The sequence below is a fragment of the Chiloscyllium plagiosum genome, chromosome 24 (assembly GCF_004010195.1).
Source record: "Chiloscyllium plagiosum isolate BGI_BamShark_2017 chromosome 24, ASM401019v2, whole genome shotgun sequence".
In the NCBI taxonomy this organism is placed as follows: Eukaryota; Metazoa; Chordata; class Chondrichthyes; order Orectolobiformes; family Hemiscylliidae; genus Chiloscyllium; species Chiloscyllium plagiosum.
In genome coordinates, this window is record NC_057733.1 from 5,741,329 (window position 1) to 5,767,688 (window position 26,360).

General features: G+C 44.7%; 1 protein-coding gene across 1 annotated transcript; it reads right to left on the reverse strand.

The window, feature by feature from the left end:
* Positions 1 to 1,387: 1,387 nt before the first annotated feature.
* Positions 1,388 to 25,967, reverse strand: LOC122562001 (serine/threonine-protein kinase SBK1-like). The gene is made up of 4 exons (XM_043714369.1): positions 25,717 to 25,967; positions 21,212 to 21,442; positions 9,129 to 9,331; positions 1,388 to 6,203 (listed from the first exon to the last, which is right to left on the reverse strand). The coding sequence occupies exons 2-4, from the start codon at positions 21,378 to 21,380 to the stop codon at positions 5,418 to 5,420; spliced, it is 1,158 nt and encodes a 385-aa protein (XP_043570304.1). The 5' UTR covers positions 21,381 to 21,442; positions 25,717 to 25,967; the 3' UTR covers positions 1,388 to 5,417.
* Positions 25,968 to 26,360: the final 393 nt, after the last annotated feature.

The window sequence follows — 26,360 nt, forward strand, 5'->3', positions numbered from 1 at the left end:
ACGTCACATAAAGGGTGACGTGGACAGGCTGGCTGAGTGGGCAAATGCAATATAATGGGCGGCACGGTGGCTCAGTGGTTAGCACTGCTGCCTCACAGCGCCGGAGACCCGGGTTCAATTCCCGCCTCAGGCAACCGTCTGTGCGGAGTTTGCACATTCTCCCCGTGTCTGCGCGGGTTTCCTCCGGGTGCTCCGATTTCCTCCCACAGTCCAAAAGTGTGCAGGTTAGGTGAATTGACCATGCTAAATTGCCCAGTGTTCAGGGATGTGTAGGTTAGGTGCATTAATTAAGGGTAAATGTAGAGTAATAGGATAGGGGAATGGATCTGGGTTGGATACTCTTCGGAGGGTCAGTATGGACTTGTTGGACCAAATGGCCTGTTTCCAGGGATTCTATGTAATAATGCGGATAGATGTGAGGTTATCCACTTTGTCGGCAAAAACAGGGAAGCAGATTACTACCTGAATGATGGCATTTTAGGAAAAGGTGCAGTGCAACAAGACCTGGGAGTCATGGTGAAGATTGGCATGTAGGTACAGCAGGCAGTGAGGAAAGCTAATGGCATGCTGGCCTTTACAGCAAAAGGATTTGAGCAGAGGAGTAGGGATGTCTTGCTGCAGTTATATGGGGCCTTGCTGAGACCACACCTTGAGTATTGTGTGCAGCTTTGGTCTCCTGGTCTGAGGGAGAACATTCTTACAATTGGGGGAGCCCAGCGAAGGGTTCACCAGACTGATTCCTGGGATGGCAGGACTGACATATGAAGGAAGTTTAGATCGACTGGGCTTGTACTCACTGGAAGAATGAGGTGGGAACTCATAGAAACATATAAAATCCTGATGGGACTGCACAGGCTAGATACAGGAAGAATGTTTGCAATGTTCGGAAAGTCCAGAACTAAGGGTCACAGTCTAAGGATAAGGGGTGAGCCATTTAGGACTGAGATGAAGGAGAGAGGGTTATGAACCTGTGGAATTCTCTCTCTCATAGGAAGCTGTTGAGGCCAGTTCATTAGATAGATTCAAAGGCAGCTAAAGGGATCAATGGGAGAGTGTGGGAATGGGCTACTGAGATTACATGATCAGCCATGATCATTTTGAACAGTGGTGCAAGCTTGAAGGGCCGAATGGCCTATTCCTGCACCTATGTTTCTAATTGTGAAGAGTCATGATCTAATTGAATGGTGTAGTCTCGGCTTGAGGATCTGAATTGCCTTCTCCTCTTCTTACTGTTCTAACGGTGCTACGTTGCTAAGCCTTCTTCTGTCCTTAGACGTTGTGGAAAATCATAATTATGCCTTTCACCCCGTTTTAAAGAATTATAGACTGGGTGTGCATCCATCCCAGCATGCAGCCTCCACAGACACTAAAGGGTTGCACATGGTTATTTTTAAGCCACTGTAAGCACTTTATTTTTGATTGAGCTTACAAAGTTGGTACACAAAGACTAGAGTAATTCTCCTACAATACCATATTTTAACCACAGAATCGTACCATTGTCATTCTTCAATATTCCCTGTGAAGATTGATCCTTCAAGCAACATATCTCCTTCTCCTTTTCTGTTGATGTCTTGCAATCTGTCATATACTAGGTTTTTTTCCCAATTTCTACCATGTATTGTTCTCCCTGCATTTCCACCAGTATCACACCGTCTCTGTATTCTATAAATGTTGTACACAATCTGTTCATTTTTGGTTGTATGCTGTGCCTGTTTCTGTCACATAAAGTGCTCTCTCCCTATTCTGACTATCTGCTTTTTCCTCTCCTTATCTCTATCTTGTGCTTTCTACCTGTAAGCGTGTCGAGCTTGCTCCTGATCTGTAATGTGCACTGTGAACTCACCAGGTTTAAGACATATACCAAACCTTCCCCAATCATGTATCACGTCCTTTGCTCTCTCCATACATGTACCGTGTTTTCCCCAGACTTGACGTGGAGTGTGCACCTCTGTTCCCTCACTTCAACAAAGGGACTCGACTAGGGGAATTATTTTTAGGTCATTTTAATCAAATTATAAAGAAAGTCTTACAGGAAGACAAATTGTATTGCAACCATTGAATCGATCGTACGGCTCAAACAGCCTCGGGAAACATTTTAGCTAAGAGCTAAAACTCCAGATACTAAAAGAACGCATTGCTGTCACAAAACCACAGACAGTTAAAACCACATACTATTCACTGAGGAACGAAACTTCAAGGAGTTTTGAACAGAAACACACCCACTGCACTGAAATTCAAACACAGGTTTGGTGGCCCAATGGCCCTGTCTACAGCTTGGAGACTGGGTCTACGTGGGGGAGGTCCTAGCTGCTCTATGGGAGTGTTGCGTTGTCTACAAGAAGCGATTGAGTGCATTTCTAAATGCTGATGGACATTAACTATCTAGTTTAATTGCCAATTATTAGCATAAAGCATGGCATTGGTCAACTGCAATTCTCAGTTCAAATATAGTCTTTGTCAAGATGTTCTCGCAATGTTCATCCACCGGTCTTCAGTGAATGATTTTTTCCAAGAATTGGTCCTTTCAAATTCCATGCTAACGATTATGCAGCTGTCCATTGGTGCTTGACGTTACCAAATCTGCTGCCGTCTTGACGATGGGGTAAGCACAAATGTTATTTGGCAGTAATGAGATAGAGAGAGAGAGAGTGGAATGTTGTCCCACTCTCTCCAGTCACGTAGACTAAACCTTGCTGGACTGGTCTGATCTTCAGCTCCACTTCACAGCTGGGTGACACTCGAGGGTCTTTGTAGGATAAATACAAATGCAGAGCACATCAGGTAGTGTAAAGCTCTCTTTATGACATCTGTTTCATAGCCCTATGTTTTCATTTTTCAGATCAATAAAAAAAATAGATATGACAATCCAGTGTAAAATTATACATTAAATGTGGTACCGTATCATACATATTGCACACATATTAACATTAGAAACACTTCTAGTAAGCACAGTGAAGATACATAGGATTGTGATCTATTCGATATACAAACTCAAATATATATTATTTAAAGGGTGGGGGCTCACTAGGGTAAAAGGTGAAAGATATTGACAGGCAACAGGATTCAAAAACACAACTGCTGCGCAACGGTAAGGCAGCAACGGTAAGGATGGTGATGTGTTACCATGCCTCAAGGTTTATTGGCCTAAGTTGACCAAATGCCCTGTCAAACAGTTGCTACAGATTTGGTCATGTCTATTTCTCCACTGCTCACTAATTCTTGCTCTAGTGTCCTGAGATACAATTAGCCCCAATTACCTTTTCATGTTCTGTTATTTTTTTGCATTGTTAACTGGGTTTCTTCCCAAAAGCCAAAGGTAACGTTTAATGATCCAATTGACTGGAAAGGCTTTTGTTGCAAAAGCATTCGATGCCAGTCAGCTCGCTTGGCAGAAGGCAAGAGAACTGGGTGACAGGAACATACTGGCTGGCTATGCCGACTATCCATAAGGGCACGATGTCAACAGCCCATGGGATGACAGAATGAACGTCACCCTAATTACAGCGGTGCACGGTCACTTTCACCAAATCTGCGAATAGAATTGCCACATCCATCTGCTTTATATTCCCTGCTTGATATATTTTACTTGACTTAAGGGAATCCTGACAATTTCCCACTAGACAAGTTAAAAACTGCCCCAGTGTCCATAATCACAGTCATCTGATATAGTCAAGGTTCTTCTTGCTGTGTGTTTTAAACATCTAATCTCTTAACATCAGAGACAACTCATCTTTATTCTTGCACTGTAAAATTACCTAAATGCCATCCACTGCTCTTGCATACTTTCAGTGATATATCAAGCCAGAGCTTCCTGACTCCCAAATCAAAATGAATGAAAACATCTTCACTGCAGGTATCACTGAAAACTGTCTGAGCTCAATGATCCTCATCCAAAGTCCATGCACCAAAATCTGATTTAGTCAGAGAGAAAAAGGAAAATGAGAAACCCAATCAGGAAAATGTCACGAGAATAGCATTACATTTGCAAGTGCCTGGATTTTAAAAGGCACACCCCACTCTCTGATCTTCACCACATAAAGGCCTAACTCAACACTTTTTGCACATTGTGTGGGATAGGTGAATGGGTTTCATTGCAGTCTCCATCTCTGACCCTTTTACTTACAACCCACCAGTTTTCTTTCTCCCTCATTCTCCTCAAGCTTTGTCTGTCTCCAAGATTAGCTCCTCATCGATCTGTGAGCTGGCTGACCAATTGTAAGTGAGCCCACCGGACTGTAAGTGATAAAGCAATAAATGGCATGGTAGGCAGCTACACTGCAGTACCAGTCCTGTTCAGGCATCACTGTCAGGATCACAGTGAAACACAGAAGGACAGAAAATGCAGTAATGAGTCTTCTCAAGTGTGCAGTGGTGCAGGAGAGAAACACAGAATCTACAACACAGAAACAGACCCTTTGGCTCATCTGGACTATACTGCAACAAAGGAAACAGACAGACATTTAGGGAGGTTTAAGTGGCTTAGATGCCTTCAAGTCTCATCACTTAATTAAATTAGCATAATAATTATATTTAACTTGCCACAAGAGCCTTTGCTCGAGATTGTTCGACTGAATTAATTGATCTCTTGCCTCCTTAAGTTCGAGCAATTACCTCAAAATGTTATTTTTTTTTGCTTAATACATGTTAACCTCATGGTCTTGTAAATTCAGTCTTATTAAATGAGATATTAGGAAATTTAGCAGCTTAACATGCTGGCTGTGCCAAGGAGGGTGGAGGGTGAAGACTGTGAAGTGAGAAAATTGCTCGTGTTAACATTTTTATTTTAAAAAAAACCAAGAATGGATTAGCATGATCTCTTACAGGAAGTGACAGTCACATTAGTGAAAGGTCAGTGTAAATAGTGAAGACTTGTGCTGACTGAGCCATCCTCCTGGTGAACACTGACCAGCCCTTAAGAAGAAAGTCACTTGAACAGTAGGAGCTGCCTCAGATTTGATCACTGGGCAACATCCTTGCCTCTTGCAGAATGTAAAGAAGGATCATTGCGTAGGAGCTGAGCCTAAGCGGTAAAGATCCTTGCTGCAGTCATGTCCATTTGAGATTTGGACAGTTATTCTGCCACCTCTCTTGTTGTCACCCATGGAATCAACACAAATTGAGCATATTGCTTTAAAAGTGTTAGGGTTGGGCCAAGGGCTTCTCGTGACATCTCTCAACTTGACTGACCCAAAGACACAAAGCAACTCAGTCACAACTGGATAAGAATCAGCTTAGGGTGAAAGCTCTGAAGAGCTGTGTTTGACACAAAGCCCCATTGGAAGCCTGAGTCTGAGCCCAGCTGGAGGATCGTGTTGACTTCTGAAGTAGCATTCCTTCCATAATAAGTGTTACTCTTTAACATGTGCTTTCCTATCACGGTTCAAGCCATCCACATCCTGGGACACAGACTGTGTAATCTAAACGCAGATTTCAATTGGCGTGGCCACCAGAATTCTGGTGTTGCTGCTCTCCCTTGTTGCTCGCTCATAGCTGCTGTTGGATGAGAGGGAGCTTGATGTTGTCATGGAGGAGAAGCGTGAGGATGGTGTTTCCATGGAAACGCTGCTCTTGGCAATGGTGCAGACAGGGGATAAGCTCTGTTGCTTCATCCTGGCCACCAGATCTTCTTCAGAGGAAGAGCTCACATCAGCAATGTTATTGCTACAATCTGTGTCCAGCATCCATCGGTAGCTCAGGTACCTGAAGATCTCCTTGACAGAGCACCTCCTCTCCGGTTCAACAGGCAGCAGTTTCCGGAACATGCGGAGAGCGTCGTCAGTGAATCGCCTCCATTGGGATGGCACATTGGCACCTCGACGCTTCTGCCATCTCACAAACTCATCATAGAAAGAGTCTGACAGGAGGGCTTTCTCCCAGGGGAAGTTTCCCGTCAGCATGCAGAAGAGTAGGACCCCAAAAGCCCAGACATCAATGCTGTATTCCACTGAGAAGCCCTCATGTTTGGAGGCATCACAGAGCTCCGGGGCAGTGTAAGGGATGGTGCCACTCACCCGTTTGACAGGTGTGCCAGCCCGACGAGTCATCCCAAAGTCAGACAGTTTAACTTTGCGGCACTCCTTATCAAAGATGAGGATGTTCTCTGGTTTGATATCGCGGTGTACCAGCTTCCTGCTGTGCAGATAGTCCAGTGCTAAGGCAACTTGGTGCACACAGCGCTTGGCAATCTGTTCAGGAAGGCCAACCTTAGAGAGAACAAGAAACACAAGTTTCCAATATTAACCTCTTTGGTAACCACATATAACTTCAGACACAATAAGATGAAATACTTCAATCCTAACTTCAATCCCCCGACCCAAAAGATATTGAGATTGAGGACCTTGAATGCAGAGATGGTGGAATGGGAATTTCTGAAAACTGGGTTATTTTTGGGAAGGACAGACTTGAACCTGCATATTGATAGAACAGGGGACTTTCAAACAAGGGATAATGGAAGAGGACCTCAAATTAAGAAAATTCAAATGATCCATTCCAAAAGTTAGGGTAATAGATTGGAAAATCGAAGCCTCAGTCATAATGGGATGGAGGCCTGCAAACTAAAGGAAAATGAGACAGACGACGTGTAGTTCAGTAATAGGGACAGGCCAGTGAATCTGCCATCCTTTGGGTAGGCTGCAAGAGACATAGTGCCTGCTGAGAGGCTGAGAGGATGCACTCTGGGACTTAGTGACTGAGTTTGGCGACAACGTCAGGTACTCTGAGCTGAATAGCAGGTTAGAGATGGCTTCTTGGCTTCAAGATGAAGAAGGATTACCTGAGCTGCACGAGTTTCTGTCAGAAAGAGAAATCTTGCAACTATACAGCACTTTTCAAGACCACAGGATGTCTTCAGAGGCTGCGTGGCTACAGAGTCAGCCGGCCTTTAAAGCCTGGAGCAGGACCCTTGCTTGCACATGGAATGGGCCCCTGGCTGCAGAATGACGTGGGCTGGTGTAACCTGGTGGGGTAACCAGGCAGCAGCATGGTGTGGACTGGTGTGGCCCAGAGGGGGACTGTAGGAGTGACATGGGGTGTGGCCTGGTGTCGCCCAGAGAGGAACTGTAACAGTGACATGGTGTGTGCTGGTGTGGCCCAGAGTGGGACTGTAGCAGTGACATGGTGTGGCCTGATGTGGCCCAGAGTGGTACTGTAGCTGTGACATGGTGTGGCCTGGTGTGACCCAGAGTGGGACTGTAACAGTGACATGGTGTGTGCTGGTGTAACCCAGAGTGGGACTGTAACAGTGACATGGTGTGTGCTGGTGTGGCCCAGAGGGGGACTGTAGCAGTGACATGGTGTGGCCTGGTGTGGCCCAGAGTGGGACTGTAACAGTGACATGGTGTGGCCCAGAGTGGGTGGCCCAGAGGGGGACTGTAGCAGTGACATGGTGTGGACTGGTGTGGCCCAGAGGGGGACTGTAGCAGTGACATGGTGTGGACTGGTGTGGCCCAGAGTGGGACTGTAGCAGTGACATGGTGTGTGCTGGTGTGGCCCAGAGTGGGACTGTAGCAGTGACATGGTGTGGCCCAGAGAGGGACTGTAACAGTGACATGGTGTGGCCCAGAGTGGGACTGTAACAGTGACATAGTGTGGCCCAGAGTGGGACTGTAACAGTGACATAGTGTGGCCCAGAGGGGGACCGTAGCAGTGACATGGTGTGGCCCAGAGTGGGACTGTAGCAATGACATGGGGTGTGGCCTGGTGTGGGCCAGAGAGGGACTGTGGCAGTGACACGGTGTGGCCCAGAGTGGGACTGTAACAGTGACATGGTGTGGCCTGGTGTGGCCCAGATTGGGACTGTAGCAGTGACATGGTGTGGGCTGGTGTGGCCCAGAGGGAGACTGTAGCAGTGACATGGTGTGGCCCGGAGGGGAACAGTAGCAGTTGACATGGTGTGTGCTGGTGTAACTCAGAGCGGAACTGTAGCAGTGACATGGTGTGGCCCAGAGTGGGACTGTAGCAGTGACATGGTGTGGCCCAGAGTGGGACTGTAGCAGTGACATGGTGTGGGCTGGTGTGGCCCAGAGTGGGACTGTAGCAGTGACATGGTGTGGGCTGGTGTGGCCCAGAGTGGGACTGTAACAGTGACATGGTGTGGGCTGGTGTGGCCCAGAGTGGGACTGTAGCAGTGACATGGTGTGGCCCAGAGGGGGACTGTAGGAGTGACATGGTGTGGCCTGATGTGGCCCAGAGGAGGACTGTAGCAGTGACATGGTGTGGCCCAGAGGGGGTTGTAGCAGTGACATGGTGTGGCCTGGTGTGGCCCAGAGGGGGACTGTAGCAGTGACACAGTGTGGGCTGGTGTGGCCCAGAGGGGGACTGTAGCAGTGACATGGTGTGGCCCAGAGGGGGACTGTAGCAGTGACATGGTGTGGCCTGGTGTGGCCCAGAGGGGGACTGTAGGAGTGACATAGTGTGGCCTGATGTGGCCCAGAGGGGGACTGTAGCAGTGACATGGTGTGGCCTGATGTGGCCCAGAGGGGGTTGTAGCAGTGACATGGTGTGGCCTGATGTGACCCAGAGGGGGACTGTAGCAGTGACATGGTGTGGCCTGATGTGGCCCAGAGTGGGACTATAGCAGTGACATGGTGTGGCCTGATGTGGCCCAGAGGGGGACTGTAGCAGTGACATGGTGTGGGCTGGTGTGGCCCAGAGTGCGACTGTAGCAGGTGAGAAGGAGAAGTTGGACTCTCTTTAAGTTACTTTTCTTTAGTTTTGAATTTATTTTCCATTAGTGCGAATGGTGCTGTGCATGAGGATGGCACACACAATTCCCTTTTCTTTATAGTGAATACACGTGACAATAAATGATTGATTTCAAGAGTAAGAGGACTTCAGAATAAGGGATGAGAGGGATATATGATTGGAGACCGCGGGTAACATTACATATCTTCAAACTTAAGTGAACAAGATAACTGCTTTCAAGAAATGGCTATCCATTTTATCGTATTCTAAAGAAAAGCCCTTTCTAAAGACAACCCTCAGGCACTAAAGTTCGTTCCTGATTTGATAAAAGATTGCACCTGGAGCAAAGGAAAACAAACTAATGGTCAGAAGAAGAGGAACTTAGAGAGCATAGAGTCAAGGACAATAGTATTTGACATCTTTTTGCTGTTTAAGATGTTGTGTACCTGTGGAGGAATGATATCAAACAGGTCTCCCGCAGTTGCGTATTCCTGGGCGAACACATAATATTCATCTGTTTCAAAAGCGATCCCAAACATATCAATGATGAAAGGTGAGGCTGAGAGATACAGGGAGATGCTGTACTCTCTGAGGAAGCTCTTCAGTTTGGTGGTCTTCTTCCTCAGGAACTTCAAGGCCATTTTGGTACCTGAAGTGAGAAGGAAATAAAATGAATTATTTTATTCACTGACTGACTGATGGCTATTCAATCTGAGGAACCCTGGCCTCCCGTTTGAAGTTATGTTGGTTTTGTACAAATTTTGATGAATATTTGCTGGGGAGATGGGAGGGAGGGGTGGGAAATGGGAATCTAAGCACGTGAGCATTGAATACTCTCTATAAATGCAAGTCTCTTTTCTCATTTCAGTTTGCCAAGTTGTTACCTCCTGTTTAATTCAAATAACCAATGTGACAGTCAGATTATACCTGCTTGACCCACCTGATAATCAGGCGCTCAGAGATAGTGTCAAGCATCATTCCATTTATATTTCAGAACTTTTCTCAAGAAACTAGGGCAGGGCACATAATGTTGAATACTGGTCATAATGTTCACCACTTATCTACTCTCACATCCACTATTATATTCTCCTTCCCCACTCAAAGTGGCATGCTAAAGAAACAACAAACTCCCTAAAGGGTGGGGGGAGAGGAATAAGTAAACACGATAAAACAGTGTTCTTAGAGTTGCACCATCATTAGACCCCCATTAGCTCCATCCCTCTATGCCCAGTATGGCTTACTGTCTCCTACAGCAGAGGGCTGGCACTCTGATTAAGAGGTAATCAAATCACATCACAGCACCGGTGTCATCCACCCTCTGAGAGCTCAGTCGTATACTCTCTTATGGTGACTTCCGGTGACATTCCTGAGAAGGGCATTCAAAAGTAGGTAAATGGCACAGTCCTGTGCTGTCCTCAGGAGATAGTAATGAAGAGCTACTCCAGTTTGCCCTCTACAATTCAAGCACTCCAAAGCCAACTATTGAACAACTTAACTGAAGTCAACTTGGACATATCAAGGATCAATTTTGGAACATTACTGACCAGCTCAGATACTCTACCTTAAGGCCTGAGCCAGTTGAGAAGCCAGTCTATTTATTCTTCTTGCTTATCTGTTAGTGGGCCAATTTCTTGTGCTCATTTCTCTGAACATCAATGGCTGGGCCTGCATTTATTACCCACCCCTAATTGCCCTGGAAAGCACGGTGGTGAACTGCCTTCATGAACAGTTACAATTCGTGCGTGTTGGGACAGCCACAGTGCTGTTGAGAAGGGACTTCCTTGACTTTGACAAAAGGGAAGATACGGAACAAGGTTCCAAGTCAAGATGGTATGTAGCTTAGAGGGGATCTTGTCAGTGTTTGTGTATCTGGTCCTTCCAGACGTTAGCTGAGAATTAGTTAAAAAGGAACTCTGGTGCACCTTGTAGACATCACACCTGCAGGCAGTGTGCATCAGTGATGCAGAGAGTGAATATTTGAAGTGGTGAATAGGGTGCAAGTGAAATGGGGCTGCTCTCTCCTTGATGCTGTTGAGTTTCCACGGTATTATTGGAGCTGAGCTCATCAAGGAAAGTGGAGAGCATTCCATCACACTCCTGAGTTGGGTCTTGTCAACAGGCTTTGAGATTTGCAAAGTTAGTTTCCAAAAAAGGTTCCCAGCCTCTGATCTGCTGTTGTAGCCATGGTGCTTACATGGCTGACCCAATTCGGTTTTGGTTAATTGTAACTCCCAGGAGGTTGAGAGTGGAGCTTTTAGGCTGAATGACAAGAGACCAGAGTTAGATTTTCTCTTGTCAGAGAGGGTCCATTGACTGTGGGGACATGTTCATTCAGTCAAGTCTGAATGTTCTCTGAATTTTACTGCACAGACTGCTTCAGTATTTGACAAGTCACCTTGTCCAATCATCAGCAAAGATCCCCACTTCTGACTTTTATGATGGAGGGAAGATCGCTGATGAACCGATTGAAAATACTTGGGCCCAGGACACTATTCTGAGAAATTCTAGCAGAGATGTCCAGGAGCTGATATGGTTAATCTCCAACATCCAAGACCATCTTCCTTTGAGAGAGATGTAACCCCAACCAGCAGACAATTTCCCCCTGATTCCCATTAATTCCAGCTTTACTTGGATCTCCTTGATGCCTTATTCGGTCAAAAGTCATTGATGTCAAATGCAGTCACTCTCATCTCACCTCTGGAATTCAACTCTTTTGTCCATGTTTGCACCAAGACTATAATAAGGTCAGAAATTGAGAGGTCCTGGCTTTGTGAGGGGCAGTTCATGCCTCACAAGCCTTATTGACTTCTTTGAGGATGTGACGAGATAGATTGACAGAGGTCGAGCAGTGGATGTGGTGTGTAAGGATTACAGCAAGGCATTTGATAAGGTCCCCCAAGGGTAGGCTCATTCAGAAAGTTAGGAGGTATGGGATACAGGGAAATGTTGTTGTCTGTATACAGAATGGGCTGTCCGCAAGAAGACCGTGAGTGGTAGTGGATGAAAATTATTCCTCCTGGAGGTCGGTGACCAGTGGTGTCCCACAGGGATCTGTTCTTGGGCCTCTGCTCGTTGTAGTTTTCATAAATGGCTTGGATGAAGAAGTGAAAGGGTGAGTTAATAAGTTTGCTGATGACACAAAGGCTGGTGGTGTTGTAGATGGGGTCGAGGGCTGTTGCAGGGTACAACAAGACATTGACAGGATGCAGAGCTGGGCTGAGAAGTGGCAGATGGCGTTCAACCTGGATAAATGTGAAGTGATTCATTTTGGAAGGTCAAATTTGAATGCTGAATACAGGGTTAAAGACAGGATACTTGGCAGTGTGGAGGAACAGTGGATCTTGGGGTCTACGTACATGGATCCCTCAAAGATGCCATCCAAGTTGATTAGATTAGATTCCCTACAGTGTGGAAACAGGTCCTTTGGCCCAATCAGTCCACACCGATCCTCCGGAGAGCAACTCACCCAGACGCATTTCCCTCTGACTAATCCACCTAACACTATGGGCAATTTAGCATGGCCAATTTACCTGACCTACACATCTTTGGACTGTGGGAGGAAACCGGAGCACCTGGAGGAAACCCACGCAGACACGGGGAGAATGTGCAAACTCCACACAGACAGTCGCCCGAGGCTGGAATCATACCTGGGAACCTGGTGCTGTGAGGTAGCAGTGCTAACCACTGAGCCACCATGCCACCCCATAAGGATAGGATTGTTAAGAAGGTGTATGGTGTTTTGGCTTTCATTAGCAGAGGGTCTGAGTTTAAGAGCCCTGAGGTTTTACTGCAGCTCTATTAAACCCTGGTTAGATCACACTTGGAATACTGTATCCAGTTCTGGTCGCCTCATTATAGGCAGTATGTAGATGCTTTAGAGAGGGTACAGAGGAGATTTACCAGGATGCTGCCTGGATTGGAGGACATGTCTAATGAAGAGGGGTTGAGTGAGCTTGGGCTTTTCACACTGGAGAGAAGCAAGAAGACAGGTGACTTGACAGAAGTGTACAAGGTAATGAGAGGCAGAGCTAGAGTAGATAACCAGAGACTTTTCCCCAGGGCAGAAATGGCTGTCACAAGGGGTCATGATTTTACGGTGATTGGACGAAGGTATTGGAGAGATGTCAGAGGTAGGCTCTGTATGCAGAGAGAGGTGGGTGCTTGAAGTGTACTGTCAAGGTGGTAGTAGAGACAGAGATATTAGGGACATTGAAGCAACTGCTGGACAAGCACATGGACAGCTGTAAATTTGGGTGTGTGTAGGTTAGGCTGATCTTAGATTAAGATTAATGCTCAGCACAACATCGTGGGCCGAAGGGCCCGTATTGTGCTGTACTGTTCTATATGAAACCCAAATTAGGCATCACTGAGCAGGTTATGGCTGAGTCAGTGCTGCTTGATAGCACTGTCAATGACTCCAGGCATGGGGAGTACACTGAGGGGCATTAATTGGCTGGGTTGGATTTGTCCTGCTCTTTGTGGAAAGGGCATCATTGGGTTCTTTTTGATATTGTGGGGTTAATATCAGTACTGTAGCATACCTCAACAGCTTCCAAATGATACAGCTGGTTCTGCAGCATGCCTCTTAATGTTGTCAGATCCAATAGTCTTTATAGGCTGTGCAGTAGGCTTGATGGACTAGTTGATTTTCTCTGCCTATCATTTGTTTATAGGCTTAGCAATCACACCACAAATAACAAGAAATATGTACCCAAAACTACCCATATGGGTATAGAAAAACATAATCAAACAAATGTTGACATTAAACCAAAAAGAAATTGAGATACATGAGCAGAAGCTTGGCCAGAGAGAGAAATTTTAATGGTGTCTTAAAGGAAGAGAGACTTATGTAGAGGTAGGAGAGGATTCTAAAGTTCAAAGTCTACACAATAAAGATACAGCTGCTAATGGGGTAATGCAAGTGAAGATCTGCCAGAGGCCAGATTTACAGGAGGTCAAAGGTCTTAGACTGTTGTAGAGCTGGGTGGAGTTACAAGGATAGCTGGAGAGACCACAGAGACATGTGATTATGGGATGGGTTGGGTTAACAATGCGAGTTTTCTCTCAAGCACAAGTCTCACTGGATGGGAGACCTGAGCTGTGCTCCCAACTTGCGTTGGTCTCTATGTGTGGAGTATAGATCATTGGATCAAGCAGTGCTAGGCACTGAAAAGCTGTGGTACCTCTTACTGCCATTTGAGGGAGCTCACTATCCAATAGGAGCTTGCTGGGTACAAGATGCGATTGCACAGTTCCAGTGCAATGTCTGAACGATCCAGTGTTGAATTGATAGGGTTGGATATAGTCTGTAACCCTGGAACAGTATCAGATACAAAGACATCCACTACTTCACTGGATGGATTGAAGTATTTAATCCCACCACTGCCACTTGTGCAGATAGTTTGTTGGAGTGGTACGGTGGCTCAGTGGTTAGCACTGCTACCTCACATTACCAGGGACCTGGGTTCGATTCTAACGTCGGGCTGTGTGGAGTTTGCACATTTTACCCGTGTCTGTGTGGGTTTCCTCCCACAATCCAAAGATGTGCAGGTTAGGTGAAGTGGCCATGCTAAACTGCCTATAATGTTCAGGGATGTGTTAGGTGCATTAATCAGGGGTAAATATTGGATATTGGGGTGGGCTACTCTTTGTAGGGTCAGTGTGGAGTTGTTGGGCGGAAGGGCCTGTTTCCACACTGTAGGGATTCTAGGAATCTGAAGAAGGTTACCAAAATTGCTTTATAGTTTCAGGACTGTTATTAAAGCTGGTATTTGGTGTCCAAGCTTCCAGGAATCAATGATCAATCTCCATGACAACCTCAAGAAAAAGATCCATCATAAAACTCCAGAAGAGTATGTGGCTTTCTCAATTTTCACTGAACACCTATTTTGTAATTGATTCTAACACTATTAAAGATGACAGAAAAGCCACTGGGTGGATTCGTGAGAAGGCAAGTGATGTAATCTCCAGGAATGCATTGCAACCAGAGTTGGCAACCAAATGCTTCAGGAATAGAAACAGAAAATGCAGGTTTAGTCGGGAATCCTGAAGCAGTCATTTCAGACTTGAGACATCAACCATTTCTCTCTCCACAGATGACATAGTCTTGGCGTGAACTGAAAGGAACAACACGGGATTTACACTGAGAAAAGTGGTTGGTGTTGACTTATTCATTCCATGCCTCCTCATTCATTTATAGACTCACTGATGCTAAGTCCTCCCTTCAGTTTTTGATGCAAATTGAACTCTCACTGTTGAATCATTCTAGTTATCTTACTTTCAAATTAAGGCACCCTATCAAAATCTCTTTGTTTGACAATGGGATTTGCCTGAAAATGAACTTTTGTCAGCACTGTATGCTAACGGATTACTATAATCTAGCTCCTATTGTAGGCTGCAGAGCTTTAGCCCATTAGAATTTAGAATCCTACTGCACAATAAGAAGCCAATCAAAGATGTGTAGACTCTTTCAAAGTGGTGTCCATTCAGTCCCACTCCACCCACTCTTGCCTCCAACACTACATTTTTTCCTTCAATTCTCTCCTGTAAGTTTCTGTTGAGTTTACGTCCATCACTCTTTCAGACTACTTTCCAGATTTTGTTGTTATGAAAATGATTTCTCTTTATTGCCATGCTGGATTTTTCTTGACTATTCCGGATTGCTGGTGCTGGCCATTTCATTTTTTACAAAGGGATGCTTGTTGTCAGAAAATGGACATGACTCGCGAAACTTAATTATTGGATGCTGCCTGACCTGCTGTGCTTTTCCAGCAACACACTTTTCGACTTTTTCCAAACTGAATTATCAGCCAACCTCAAAATAAGGCTGAATGGTTTGCTGGGTCTTTCAGAGGGTCGTTCTGAATCAATCACTTTGATTGAAAATGCATGGAGAAGGATAGTGGGCTTCCTTCCCGAAATGGCATTAGCTATCCAATTAGATTCTTAGTAAAAGCCAACTTTGACGCCATTTTTAATTTCTTTTGAAACTGGTTTGGTAGGATTTGATTTCACATTGACTGGACCAGTTAAGCTCTCATAAGACAGAAATTGCTACAAAAAGCAGACTGGGTTTTGTAAAAGGGTGTAAAGGTCGACAATAGTTAAAACTGCAGAAGCCCATCGGCGCCATCTGTTATGATGATGTTATAAAACCTCGGGGGAGAACATCACAGGATCTTGCATAAATAAGACCAACAGCTGGGAACCACTGGCCCAAATCTGTCCAACGTGGAGGAGTTGCATTCCGGGAAGGCGTTGAGCATCTCGAGACTAGTCATCAGGGGAAAAAGCAGCTGCCAGGTGAAAACAGTGGAAGGAGTGTGCTGTCATATCAACGCCCCACCCGTGCCTTCCTGGCCCATGTGTAATATAGCCTGTGCTAGCTGTATCGGACTGGACTCACCCTGAGAGTGGAAGAGAGTCATCCTCATCTCCAAGGAATGGCCAATGATGATGATGATGACCCATAGTCTCCGTAATAATGTGCTTGATATTAAAGTAACTGATACCTAGTTGCTATCAGATAATAAACTCTATCATTTCTTTAATTCTCTAGATCGAGCAGGAGCTGCACATCCCTACCAGGAAAGGGGATAGGGACATAACTCAACTGGAGACCTCATACAATATGACGAGCAGTGGTGAGGATTGATCTTAAAACACTGGGCATCATTAGATATCAATATGCTGGACAGCTCAGCAAAGCTAGTTCCATATAACAATGTTTCAGACTAGGTATCATTAGTGTTCAAACAAAGCATTTTATCATGTACAGGATAGATTAATGTACTTACAATATTTCTGGATTAGCTATCTAGAGATCTCCACTAATGATACCTAGTCTGAAACATTGTTATATGGAACTAGCTTTGCTGAGCTGTCCAGCATATTGATATCTAATGATGCCCAGTGTTTTAAGATCAATCCTCACCACTGCTCGTCATATTGTATGAGGTCTCCAGTTGAGTTATGTCCCTATCCCCTTTCCTGGTAGGGATGTGCAGCTCCTGCTCGATCTAGAGAATTAAAGAAATGATAGAGTTTATTATCTGATAGCAACTAGGTACCAGTTACTTTAATATCAAGCACATTATTACGGAGACTATGGGTCATCATCATCATCATTGGCCATTCCTTGGAGATGAGGATGACTCTCTTCCACTCTCAGGGTGAGTCCAGTCCGATACAGCTAGCACAGGCTATATTACACATGTGTATCAGTGTGCACTTTGCACATTTTTATGACTGGCTCCCTGCACCCAAGGATCAAAGAATTTGAGCAAATGAAGGATGTGCCAACAGTGAGGGAATAAACTGGAGCACATCATTACCTCTGAAGCATAGGGTTGTGGATTCAAGTTGCAATGATAAAGACTTGAGCATAAAGCCAAGGTTGATACTTCCCTGTTGCGCTGAGTGAGTTGGGGTTGCTCTGCTTTTTGGATGAGGATGTTAAATTGAAGCCCCAACTGTCCTCTCGGAAGGATGTAAAAGATTCCCTGCTCACAAACAAGAGCAGTAGCAGTCTCCCTGGTGTCACTTGGTTATTATCATGGCCTGTTTGTGGGGACTTGCTGTGCAATTAATGCCAAGTTTCCAACACCACTACAGTTCAAGAAAGCATTCCATTAGTTTTGGGGTCAAGAAAAGGTGCAATATAAATGCAAGCTTAGATTAGATTACTTACAGTGTGGAAACAGGCCCTTCGGCCCAACAAGTCCACACCGACCCGCCGAAGCGCAACCCACCCATACCCTTACATTTACCCCTTTAACCTAACACTACGGGCAATTTAGCATGGCCAATTCACCTGACCTGCACATCTTTGGACTGTGGGAGGAAACCGGAGCACCCGGAGGAAACCCACGCAGACACGGGGAGAATGTGCAAACTCCACACAGTCAGTCGTCTGAGTCGGGAATTGAACCCGGGTCTCTGGCGCTGTGAGGCAGCAGTGCTAACCACTGTGCCACCGTGCCGCCCAAAGCTATTTTGTTTCCAAATTGGACAGAGAGGACTCCCCCCATGTGCATTCCCCACTGGCTTTAAGTATCAAGACAACTCCGAGCTGAAACAAAAACTTGCATATACATGCACACGCGAACTATAAATGTCAGTAAAAGGCAACAACTTGGGCATGCAGGCACTTCCAAACAATCAATAGCTCCATTGTCAGGTCCTTATAGAATGCTAATTAATTAAATTCCTACTGAACAACAAATTGCCCAAAATAGCTGTGTCTCTCTCCACCCAAGGTGTGGCCTTTTGACAGGCTTCTAATTCCAAAACTGCCAGCTATGTTTGAGCACGTCAGCTGTCACATTGATGTTGAGTTTGTGTTCTTACGGAAAGGACTGAAAATTGCGCCACCACACCCAGACAAGGTCACACCCAACATCAGAAGAGAAAGTACACTGCTCTAAATAAATAAACCAGATAGCACCCTACGCCATACCAAGGGTGCTTCAAACAACAACAAGTGCAGTGATGTATTAACCAATATGGCAGCCACCTTGCACAAAGCAAGATTCCATAAACATCAGTCAATCGTTCTGAGATTTCATTAGATTGATAGAGGAATAGTTGGTGTCCAGAATGTAAGAATGCTCTGATCTTCAGTTTGTATTAAGAGGTTTTTAAGACTTACTTTGAACTGTCAGTGTGCAGAGAAGGTGCTTCATCAGAAATTGTGGTGTAGCGGTATTTCAACCTTCAAATATCTGAGCCAACTGGAACCCAGAATCTTGACTAGTGCTGGATGACAATCTGTGCCACAGTTTCAATGGCCAATGAAGAGTCATCTAGACTCCAAACGTTAGCTTGCTTTCTCTCCGTGGAGGCTACCTGACCCATTGTCATCTCCAGCATCTGCAGTAATTTGCTCCTTCAATAGGTAATGTCTCTGTTTCAACATCTCATGGGGACCAGCGTTCTCTCTCAGTAGGTACGGCCTTGACTCAGCTAATAGCACATTTACTGCTGAGTCAAGAGTTTTTGGGTTCAAGTCCTATTCCAGTGACTTGAGGATGAGCTGTGGACTGAGATGCCAAGGCAGTACTGAAGAGAGCAACACTGTCCCTGTCCCTCCTCAGCCAACCCTCTTGAGTGGATATAAAGGATATGCATTTAAGAGCAGTGAGGTCTGGCCAAGATAATCTCTGAATCAACATCACTAAGACATTATCAGTTCCTTTGACTTATTCAAGTTGGAATTTCATGAGCTGTGGGAATTCCTGCCTAAGCCAACATTTATTGTTCATAATTGTGCTTGAGAAGATGGTAGTGATCTGTTGTTTTGAACTGCTACAGTCCTTGGAATATAGGGACACCTGCAGTACTTTTAGGAAGGGAATTTCAGGACTTTTTTCCCCCAGTGGCAGTGACTTGTGTGCAAATTGATTGTCATTTTCCTGATAATAACTACACTTCAAAAGTACTTTATTGACTGTAATGCATTTTAGGACTTCCTGAAGGCAAACAAAGTTTTTTTTTCAAACAGCAATGGTGCTGCTTTGTAGGTTCGGCAATTTCCTTCTATATATAAACACCTCTCGATCAGAAGTCCTGATCCAAACTAGTCAGGTGTAACTTATTGAGAGACTGTGGATGGTGTAGTTAAAATGCATTCTGGATCAGTGGTGCTGGAAGAGCACAGCAATTCAGGCAGCATCCGAGGACAGGCAAGATCGACGTCTCGGGCAAAATTTTGCCTGTCCTCGGATGCTGCCTGAATTGCTGTGCTCTTCCAGCACCACTGATCCAGAATCTGGTTTCCAGCATCTGTAGTCATTGTTTTTACCGAGTTAAAATGCAGTCTAGTCACCTCAAGGAATTGGCTCCCAGTGAAACAGTAACCAATGAAGATCTCCTCTCTATAGGTGTATGATCACATATTGGTCATGTTACTGTTATCGTGACCCAGATGTCTAGATTAATGATCGAGAAACATGAGTCTGAATGACACCACTGCAACTGTGCAATTTAAATTCAGTTAACTACATTCACCTGGAAGAGACAGTGATGATCATGAAACTAGTAAATTGTTGTAAAAACCTATTTGGATCATTAATATTCTTTCGGGAAGGAAATTTGCTGTCCTTATCCAGTCTGGCCTATGCTTGACTTCAGATGTACCGTCATGTGATTTGTGCTTGACTGTCCTCTAATACAAGCCACTCAAGTTGGACTTCAATGGCTATTAGGGTAATAAATGCTGAACTTGCCAGTGCTCCCCACAAGCTATGAAAAAGTTCTCTGGTGGCCACTGAAGTAAATGTAGCTAATGATAGCAACACAAATGAGTCAGTGCTGAGTGCTGCTCTCCATGAACTCAACAATCTGAATCAAAGCAGCCACAAGGATTATGTGAACGTCGCTCCAGTAGTAGGGCTTGTTTCTCAGCTTTAGGCTTTTACATTGCATGTTGCCAGGGCAACACAGAGAGGCTTCTGTTTTGCAATAGACTGTTATGCCTAGCTTGAAGTATGCCATTATTTAATTGGATATGAAGTAAAGTCAAACATTAGTCAGGATTTTGTGGAAGAAGCTTTGTATTACAACTGATAACAATAACATCTTATATTTATATTCCATTGTAATGCAATAAATGGCTCCCAAGACGATTCACAAAAACATAATCAGACAGAAATGGAGACCAAGCCAATGAAGGAGAGAATAGGAGAGGTGACCAAAGCTTGGTCAAGGAGGTGGAATCTGAAATGGATCATAAATGTCAATGTGGCTCAGTTGGGAGCACTCTTACCTGGAAGTCTGTGGGTTCAAGCCTCACTCCAGAGATTACCAAACCACAAAGTAGTTTGTTAGTCTGTTACAGCATTGAGGGGATGCTGTAGTGTCAGTGATGTTGATCTCTCCTTAAGAGATGAAACCATGCCCCCCAAGGTGGATGTAAAACATTTCAGTACTATTTCTAAGAAGTGAAATCAGAGTTAAATGGTCAAACCTCAACCAGTGTTAGAAAGACAGAGTTTTATGGTCATTGTCGATTTGTTATTGTGTATGCAAACCGGCTCCTGCGCTTCCTGTAGGGACAACAATGATGCTATTTCCAAAAGCTTAATTGGCTGTTAGTTGCTTTGGGATATTGTGAAAGGTGTGATGCAAGTCCAAGTATTTTCTCTTTAAGGACATGAGGGAGGTAGAGAGGAAACCTCAGTACTGGGATAGCTGTGGCATGACCAATGTGGCTAATATTGGGGGGAAGTGTCTGGAAGGTCAGGTCACTTTGCCCTCAGAGGCCCTTGGAGCTTGGGGACGGTTCAGAAACAGAACAAAATTGAGATCAAGAAGGATTTTAAACATGGGGGCAAGAGAATTCTTATGTAAAGAAGAGGTAGCTAGATAGTGTGGGGAGCTATCGGAGATCATCAATAACAGGCAATGGGTGGCATAGGTTGCTTCGCCCATGTTGGATGCCAGGATTAGCATAAAGGAAGAGAATGTTTCAATGCAGTCCCAAGTGTCTGAGTACTCATTGAGAAAGTGTGTAGTGGCAATTGCTACTTACCTCTGACCTTATGGATAACCAGGTCAACCTTGCCATAGGTGCCTTTCCCCAGCTCTCTAATCACCTCGTAGTATTTATTCACCTCCAACCTCTCCAGGTTCTGAGCTGTGAGCAGCTGGAGTTCCTCCAGAACATCACTGGCTCCTCGGGTCATCAGTGAAGAATTCATGGCTGTTATCAGATCCAACCTGGATCGTAGTCAACTCCAGTTCTTAATTCCAATCTTACCCTCTACAGTGAAAACAAATAAAGCATTGTCAACACATCTAAAACCAACACTCCCATCACTCCATTCAAAGCCACAAGTGTCAATCTAAAACACCTAACAATGATCCTTCCTGGGCTGCTTATTCATCACTGTGCCTCCCTGTGAGGACAGTCATTCATTGGGCTGCACTAGGTGATTTTCTCTCTTTAACACTGCTATTTCCATTACCTCTTTCTTGAATAGATTCAGTGACTTGGCCTGCACATCCTCTGTGGTGGAAGCTTCCACAGGTTCACTACCCTTTGAGTGAATTTTCTTTCTTATCTCACTCCTACATGGAGTACCAAGTGCCTTTTCGCATATTTATAGAAGCTTTTACAGTCAGTTTCCATGTTGCTTGGAAATTTCAGACTTGCTGATTTTATTGACAATTTTATACATTTCCTACTTGGATCTAATACTGTCCCTAATTTATTTTCTAAGACATGGTTTAGCCATGATTACCGTTATACTCTTTTTGCATGCAACCTGAAATGCTTCAAATGTGTAAAGGGAAAGAATTTTCATTTAAATAATTAAAATAACTGCACAGAGGCTAGTATCTCATCACCAAGTGACCAGCCAGCTCAGAGTCGATTAGATTAGGTTAGATTCCCTACAGTATGGAGACAGGCCCTTCAGCCCTACAAGTCCACACAGACCATCTGAAGAGTAACCCACCCAGACCCATTCCCCTACCCTATATTTATCATCGACTAATGCACCTGACACTATGGGCAATTTAGCATGGCCAATTCATCTGACCTGCACATCTTTGGATTGTGGGAGGAAACCGGAGCACCCGGAGGAAACCCACGCAGACACGGGGAGAATGTGCAAACTCCACATAGACAGTTGCCCAAGGCTGGAATTGAACCTGGCTCCCTGGTGCCATGAGGAAGCAATGCTAATCACTGAGCCACCGTGCTGCCCATTATATTGCATTTGTCCACTCAGCCAGCCTGTCCACATCACCCTCATGTTAGTCCCCTGAAGTGAGAAGACTCTGGATCTCTGAGTCCCTGTTAGCCAGGACTCTCTGATTAGCTCAGGTTAACCCCAATCAAGGATCTCATAGTCAATAAGATCCACCTGGTTCTAATCATTACAATAACATCATGCATTATTTCATAATGGGAAGGGTGGTTCCAAATGTATTTATAAACATTTGGCAATTTTTGAATTGTAGTCATGTCTAGATAAATGTATCAACTCAGCTGTGCACAGAATGATTCCACCAAATAGCAAAAGACAAAATGATCTGTTTTTAGTGCTATTGTTAATATTGGCTATGACACCATGGAAAGATCCCTGCTCTTTGAATATAGCCATGGGACATTTTAATGTTAATCCAACAGAGAGCATCTCCCACGGTGCTATTTTGTTCCCTTGGCATGATCTACGGGATCAGTACACAGTGCAGTTCCAAGGCAGCAAGGGCACATTCACTCTTGACTCGTAGTCAACCCAGGGTCTGAGTGATTGAAACTCAGTCCCCAAGATCACTGTTTTTGTCTGAGACTCAATAAACACACAGTGGCCACATGGTTCATGCTGAGGGTGCTCACTGAAATTAGCCTGCAGCTGATTTCAATCCAAATGAGAAAAGAAGGGTTCGGCTAGGACGCCCCAACGAACCGTGTGAAGATTAACCAGTTGCCAGGGGCAGTGCCAATGGCAAGGGGAAGCATCTTTATTTCCTCACAGTGACCAGGCCCACTCACCATTGCTGTAATAACAATTTATTGCAATTGCAGAAAATGGGGAGCCCTGAGTTTAAGCCATCGTGTTGTTTTGGTTGCCTTTCTGTGAAGTTTGTTTACCACATACAGAGGGTTGTAGGGAGCTGAAATGACATGGTCCCTGGCTGATGATGTTGTGAGAAAAATGATCTCTCATTTTGTCAGTTTACAGAGAGATCTTCAATGCTGGGTAAGCGCAGTCACTGAGCAGGTCTAGATTTTAACTGGACTTTGTGTTCTTTAAATCACGGTGAAAGGTTGTATATGGATACAGAGAGACGGTTTCCTCGGAATTGCCAATCTGAAAACAAAAAGGACTGTTCTCTTTCTCTGTCCATTATTCTCTCTTCAGTATCTTCTCTTCCTATTCTCCAAATCTATCCTCATCTGTTCCCACTCGTGCCTTTTTAAACTGTTTGCTGTCTCGACTTTTTTTTTCTTGCCTTTAATTCCACCCGTCTTCACTTGTTTGTTTTCTCTCTCTCTCTCTCTACCTTTCCATCACCAGCAATAGCCCCCGTCACTCCCCTCGCTTTGTTTGACTGTTTACATCTCCATCTCCTCCGGTTTCTGTCCATCGCCAATATTGCGTGACCAGACTGCGAGATGCGGCACGCCCCACATTGCCCTAAACCAGCACCTTTTAAGAATATTGAAACGTCTCCTTGTAAATAAAGCTGCTTTGCAGCCCTGGATATTAATCCAACTGATTGCACCGACACTGCAAATTCCCATTAAAATTGCGTGGAGGCAAAATGGCCTTTTGCTGTTCAAAATTCAATGTGCAGAACATATTCAGAGGCAGCTTTAGAGGCACTACAGGGTGAAGGAATTTATGAAAGCAGACAATTTATGGCGTCTCGTTTAGTTAAACAATATTGATGCACCGGTTAACGAAATAATACAATTTGGGACATCTTTGCGTTGTGCAGGTAGGCTGGGTACTGTACAGAGAATGATGCAACGCAGATTGTTCGACCCATCGTGGTGTGCTAGCTGTTGGGAAGAGCTAACCAATCAGTTCCCTCTCACTGCCCTGTCACAATTACCCCGTCAAATATTTCTTAATTCTCTTCAAAGTTATTATCGAATCTGCTTCCTCCAGCCAGAACAATTCACCCTGAAAGGGGGAATTTTGCCCATCTGGTTTCTCTGGCTTTTTTTTTGCTCATTATGCAAATAAAAGAGATCTGGAAGGTTCAAGTCCCTTGCTGATCACTGATTAGAACTGAGGCTGTTTAATATTCATTAACTTGCCTGAGCTAGCGAGATTGCAATGAGAGCGAATAGACAGGATCAGCTGAAAATAGTCACAGAGACTAGGAGCAGGTCGATAATAAAACAAACAAAAACAGACACATCAAAGCCAACATGTAGCAGCAACTAAACTGGACTATTCGGGAGATTCTCTGTTAGGCTTTGCACAAAATATAACGTCGGATACCAGTGTCAGGTATCCTTAATTTTAAAAAAAAGCTAGTGGTGGTGGAAACCAGCTTTGTATATATTCTCAAACTTTCGCAGACAGCAGTGAACGGGTGACCACTGCTGCACTGTAGTGGGTGTCTGAGACTAAAGGCTCCCTGTAATTCTCACCCACTCTAATTACTATTTCAGCAGACACCAACTGAACTATCCATACAAACACGGTTACTTGATACAAAACATCGCAAACGCACCAGCTGCAAAGAAAATTCTAACACTGCAGGTTTGTTTGTGTAAAATCGCAATATTTCTGATCGCAAAACAAGTATCCAACACCTGTCTTTCGGACTCCCCCGAGTCACAGCCATAACAACAACCTTGTTTCTTTCTCCAGATAATAAAAACAGCCTTCCCGTTGAACCCGCTCCCATCACTTGGTCCCTGTGATGCATTTGAAACGCTGCGTTTAGAGAAAGGGGAAAATTATACATTTTTTTCCAGCTCTGGAGGTTATGTGGCACTCTGTACACGTTAAACAAAACAAAAAAAAAAGAAATACTGCTTTAAAGTTACTGTGCAAGTGTTTAGAGAAAAGACATACGCCTCTGAATTCTTCACAAACCGCAGTGGCACAATGCACTGGGTGAGGTCAGACAGGCATCAGCTGGATTGCCTGAAACCCCTGTCCTGTTGACTAGCCAGCTGCATTCATGCCAGCATTAGCCTGGCACTCTCATTCTGCACTGCATCCAATACATGGGCATGAAGCTATTGCCATTCCTCTAGCTAGCACCCTTTCATTGTTCATTGCAATCACCTCACTGTTTGTGTATACTATATGCATACATATGTAAGTAACAATATAGGCACATGCAGCGTTGTTACAGATATACAATAATATACGTTACTAGCTTCTAATGTTGAGAACGCACAATATTCCTATTGTAGATTATATTTCATTCCTTCTTATTCGGTAAACAATCATAGCAAATAAATATGTTCCAGAGCTCACGTGTTCTCTTTTTGCGTTTCTATTGTTTGATGCAGAAAACAAAACCAGTGTTCTTTCTATTGCTGTACAGTTGCCTCACCTTCGTGCTGGGATACCTGGCCACAGTGCAGCCCAGATAGAGGGCAAGGATGGAATTAGTTGTGCCTGCAGCAGCTTCTGATGCTAGCATTGACTTGCTCCTTTGTTTGGGAGTGCTTGTTCTTCTCGTCTTTATCAGTACCTTGTGATGGTGTTTTTTTTCCTCCCTCTCCCACAGATGAAACTGCTGCTCATTAGATGTATTCAGACCACCATCCCTCCCTCCCTCCTCCTCAGATTGTCCTTACAGCAATCGCCCTCTCATTCTCCTGCTTTCAGTTGAGGGACATTTAAAGGGACCGAGATCAGCCGGCTGACAGCAGGTCCCACCCACAGCCTTCAACATCCAATCAAAGGCAAGGGGTCGTGCCAGCCACCAATCATACATGAGATATTACAGTCGCTGCCAATGAAAACATAGATACGCAAATAATGTTCGCCAATCACAGTCCAGTTGAGTTGGACCAATTGGGAGAAGGGTTGGTGGACCAATGAAAATGCAGGGTTCAGCACACGCACCAATGAAAGCTGTGCCCTTTGCTAGTGCTCAGGCTAGACTGGAAGATCAGTTCGTCTGTCAAACTGCAAGCAGAGTGTGAGCTGCAGAGCACCAAACAAACACACAGCTATTATTTCACGCTACCC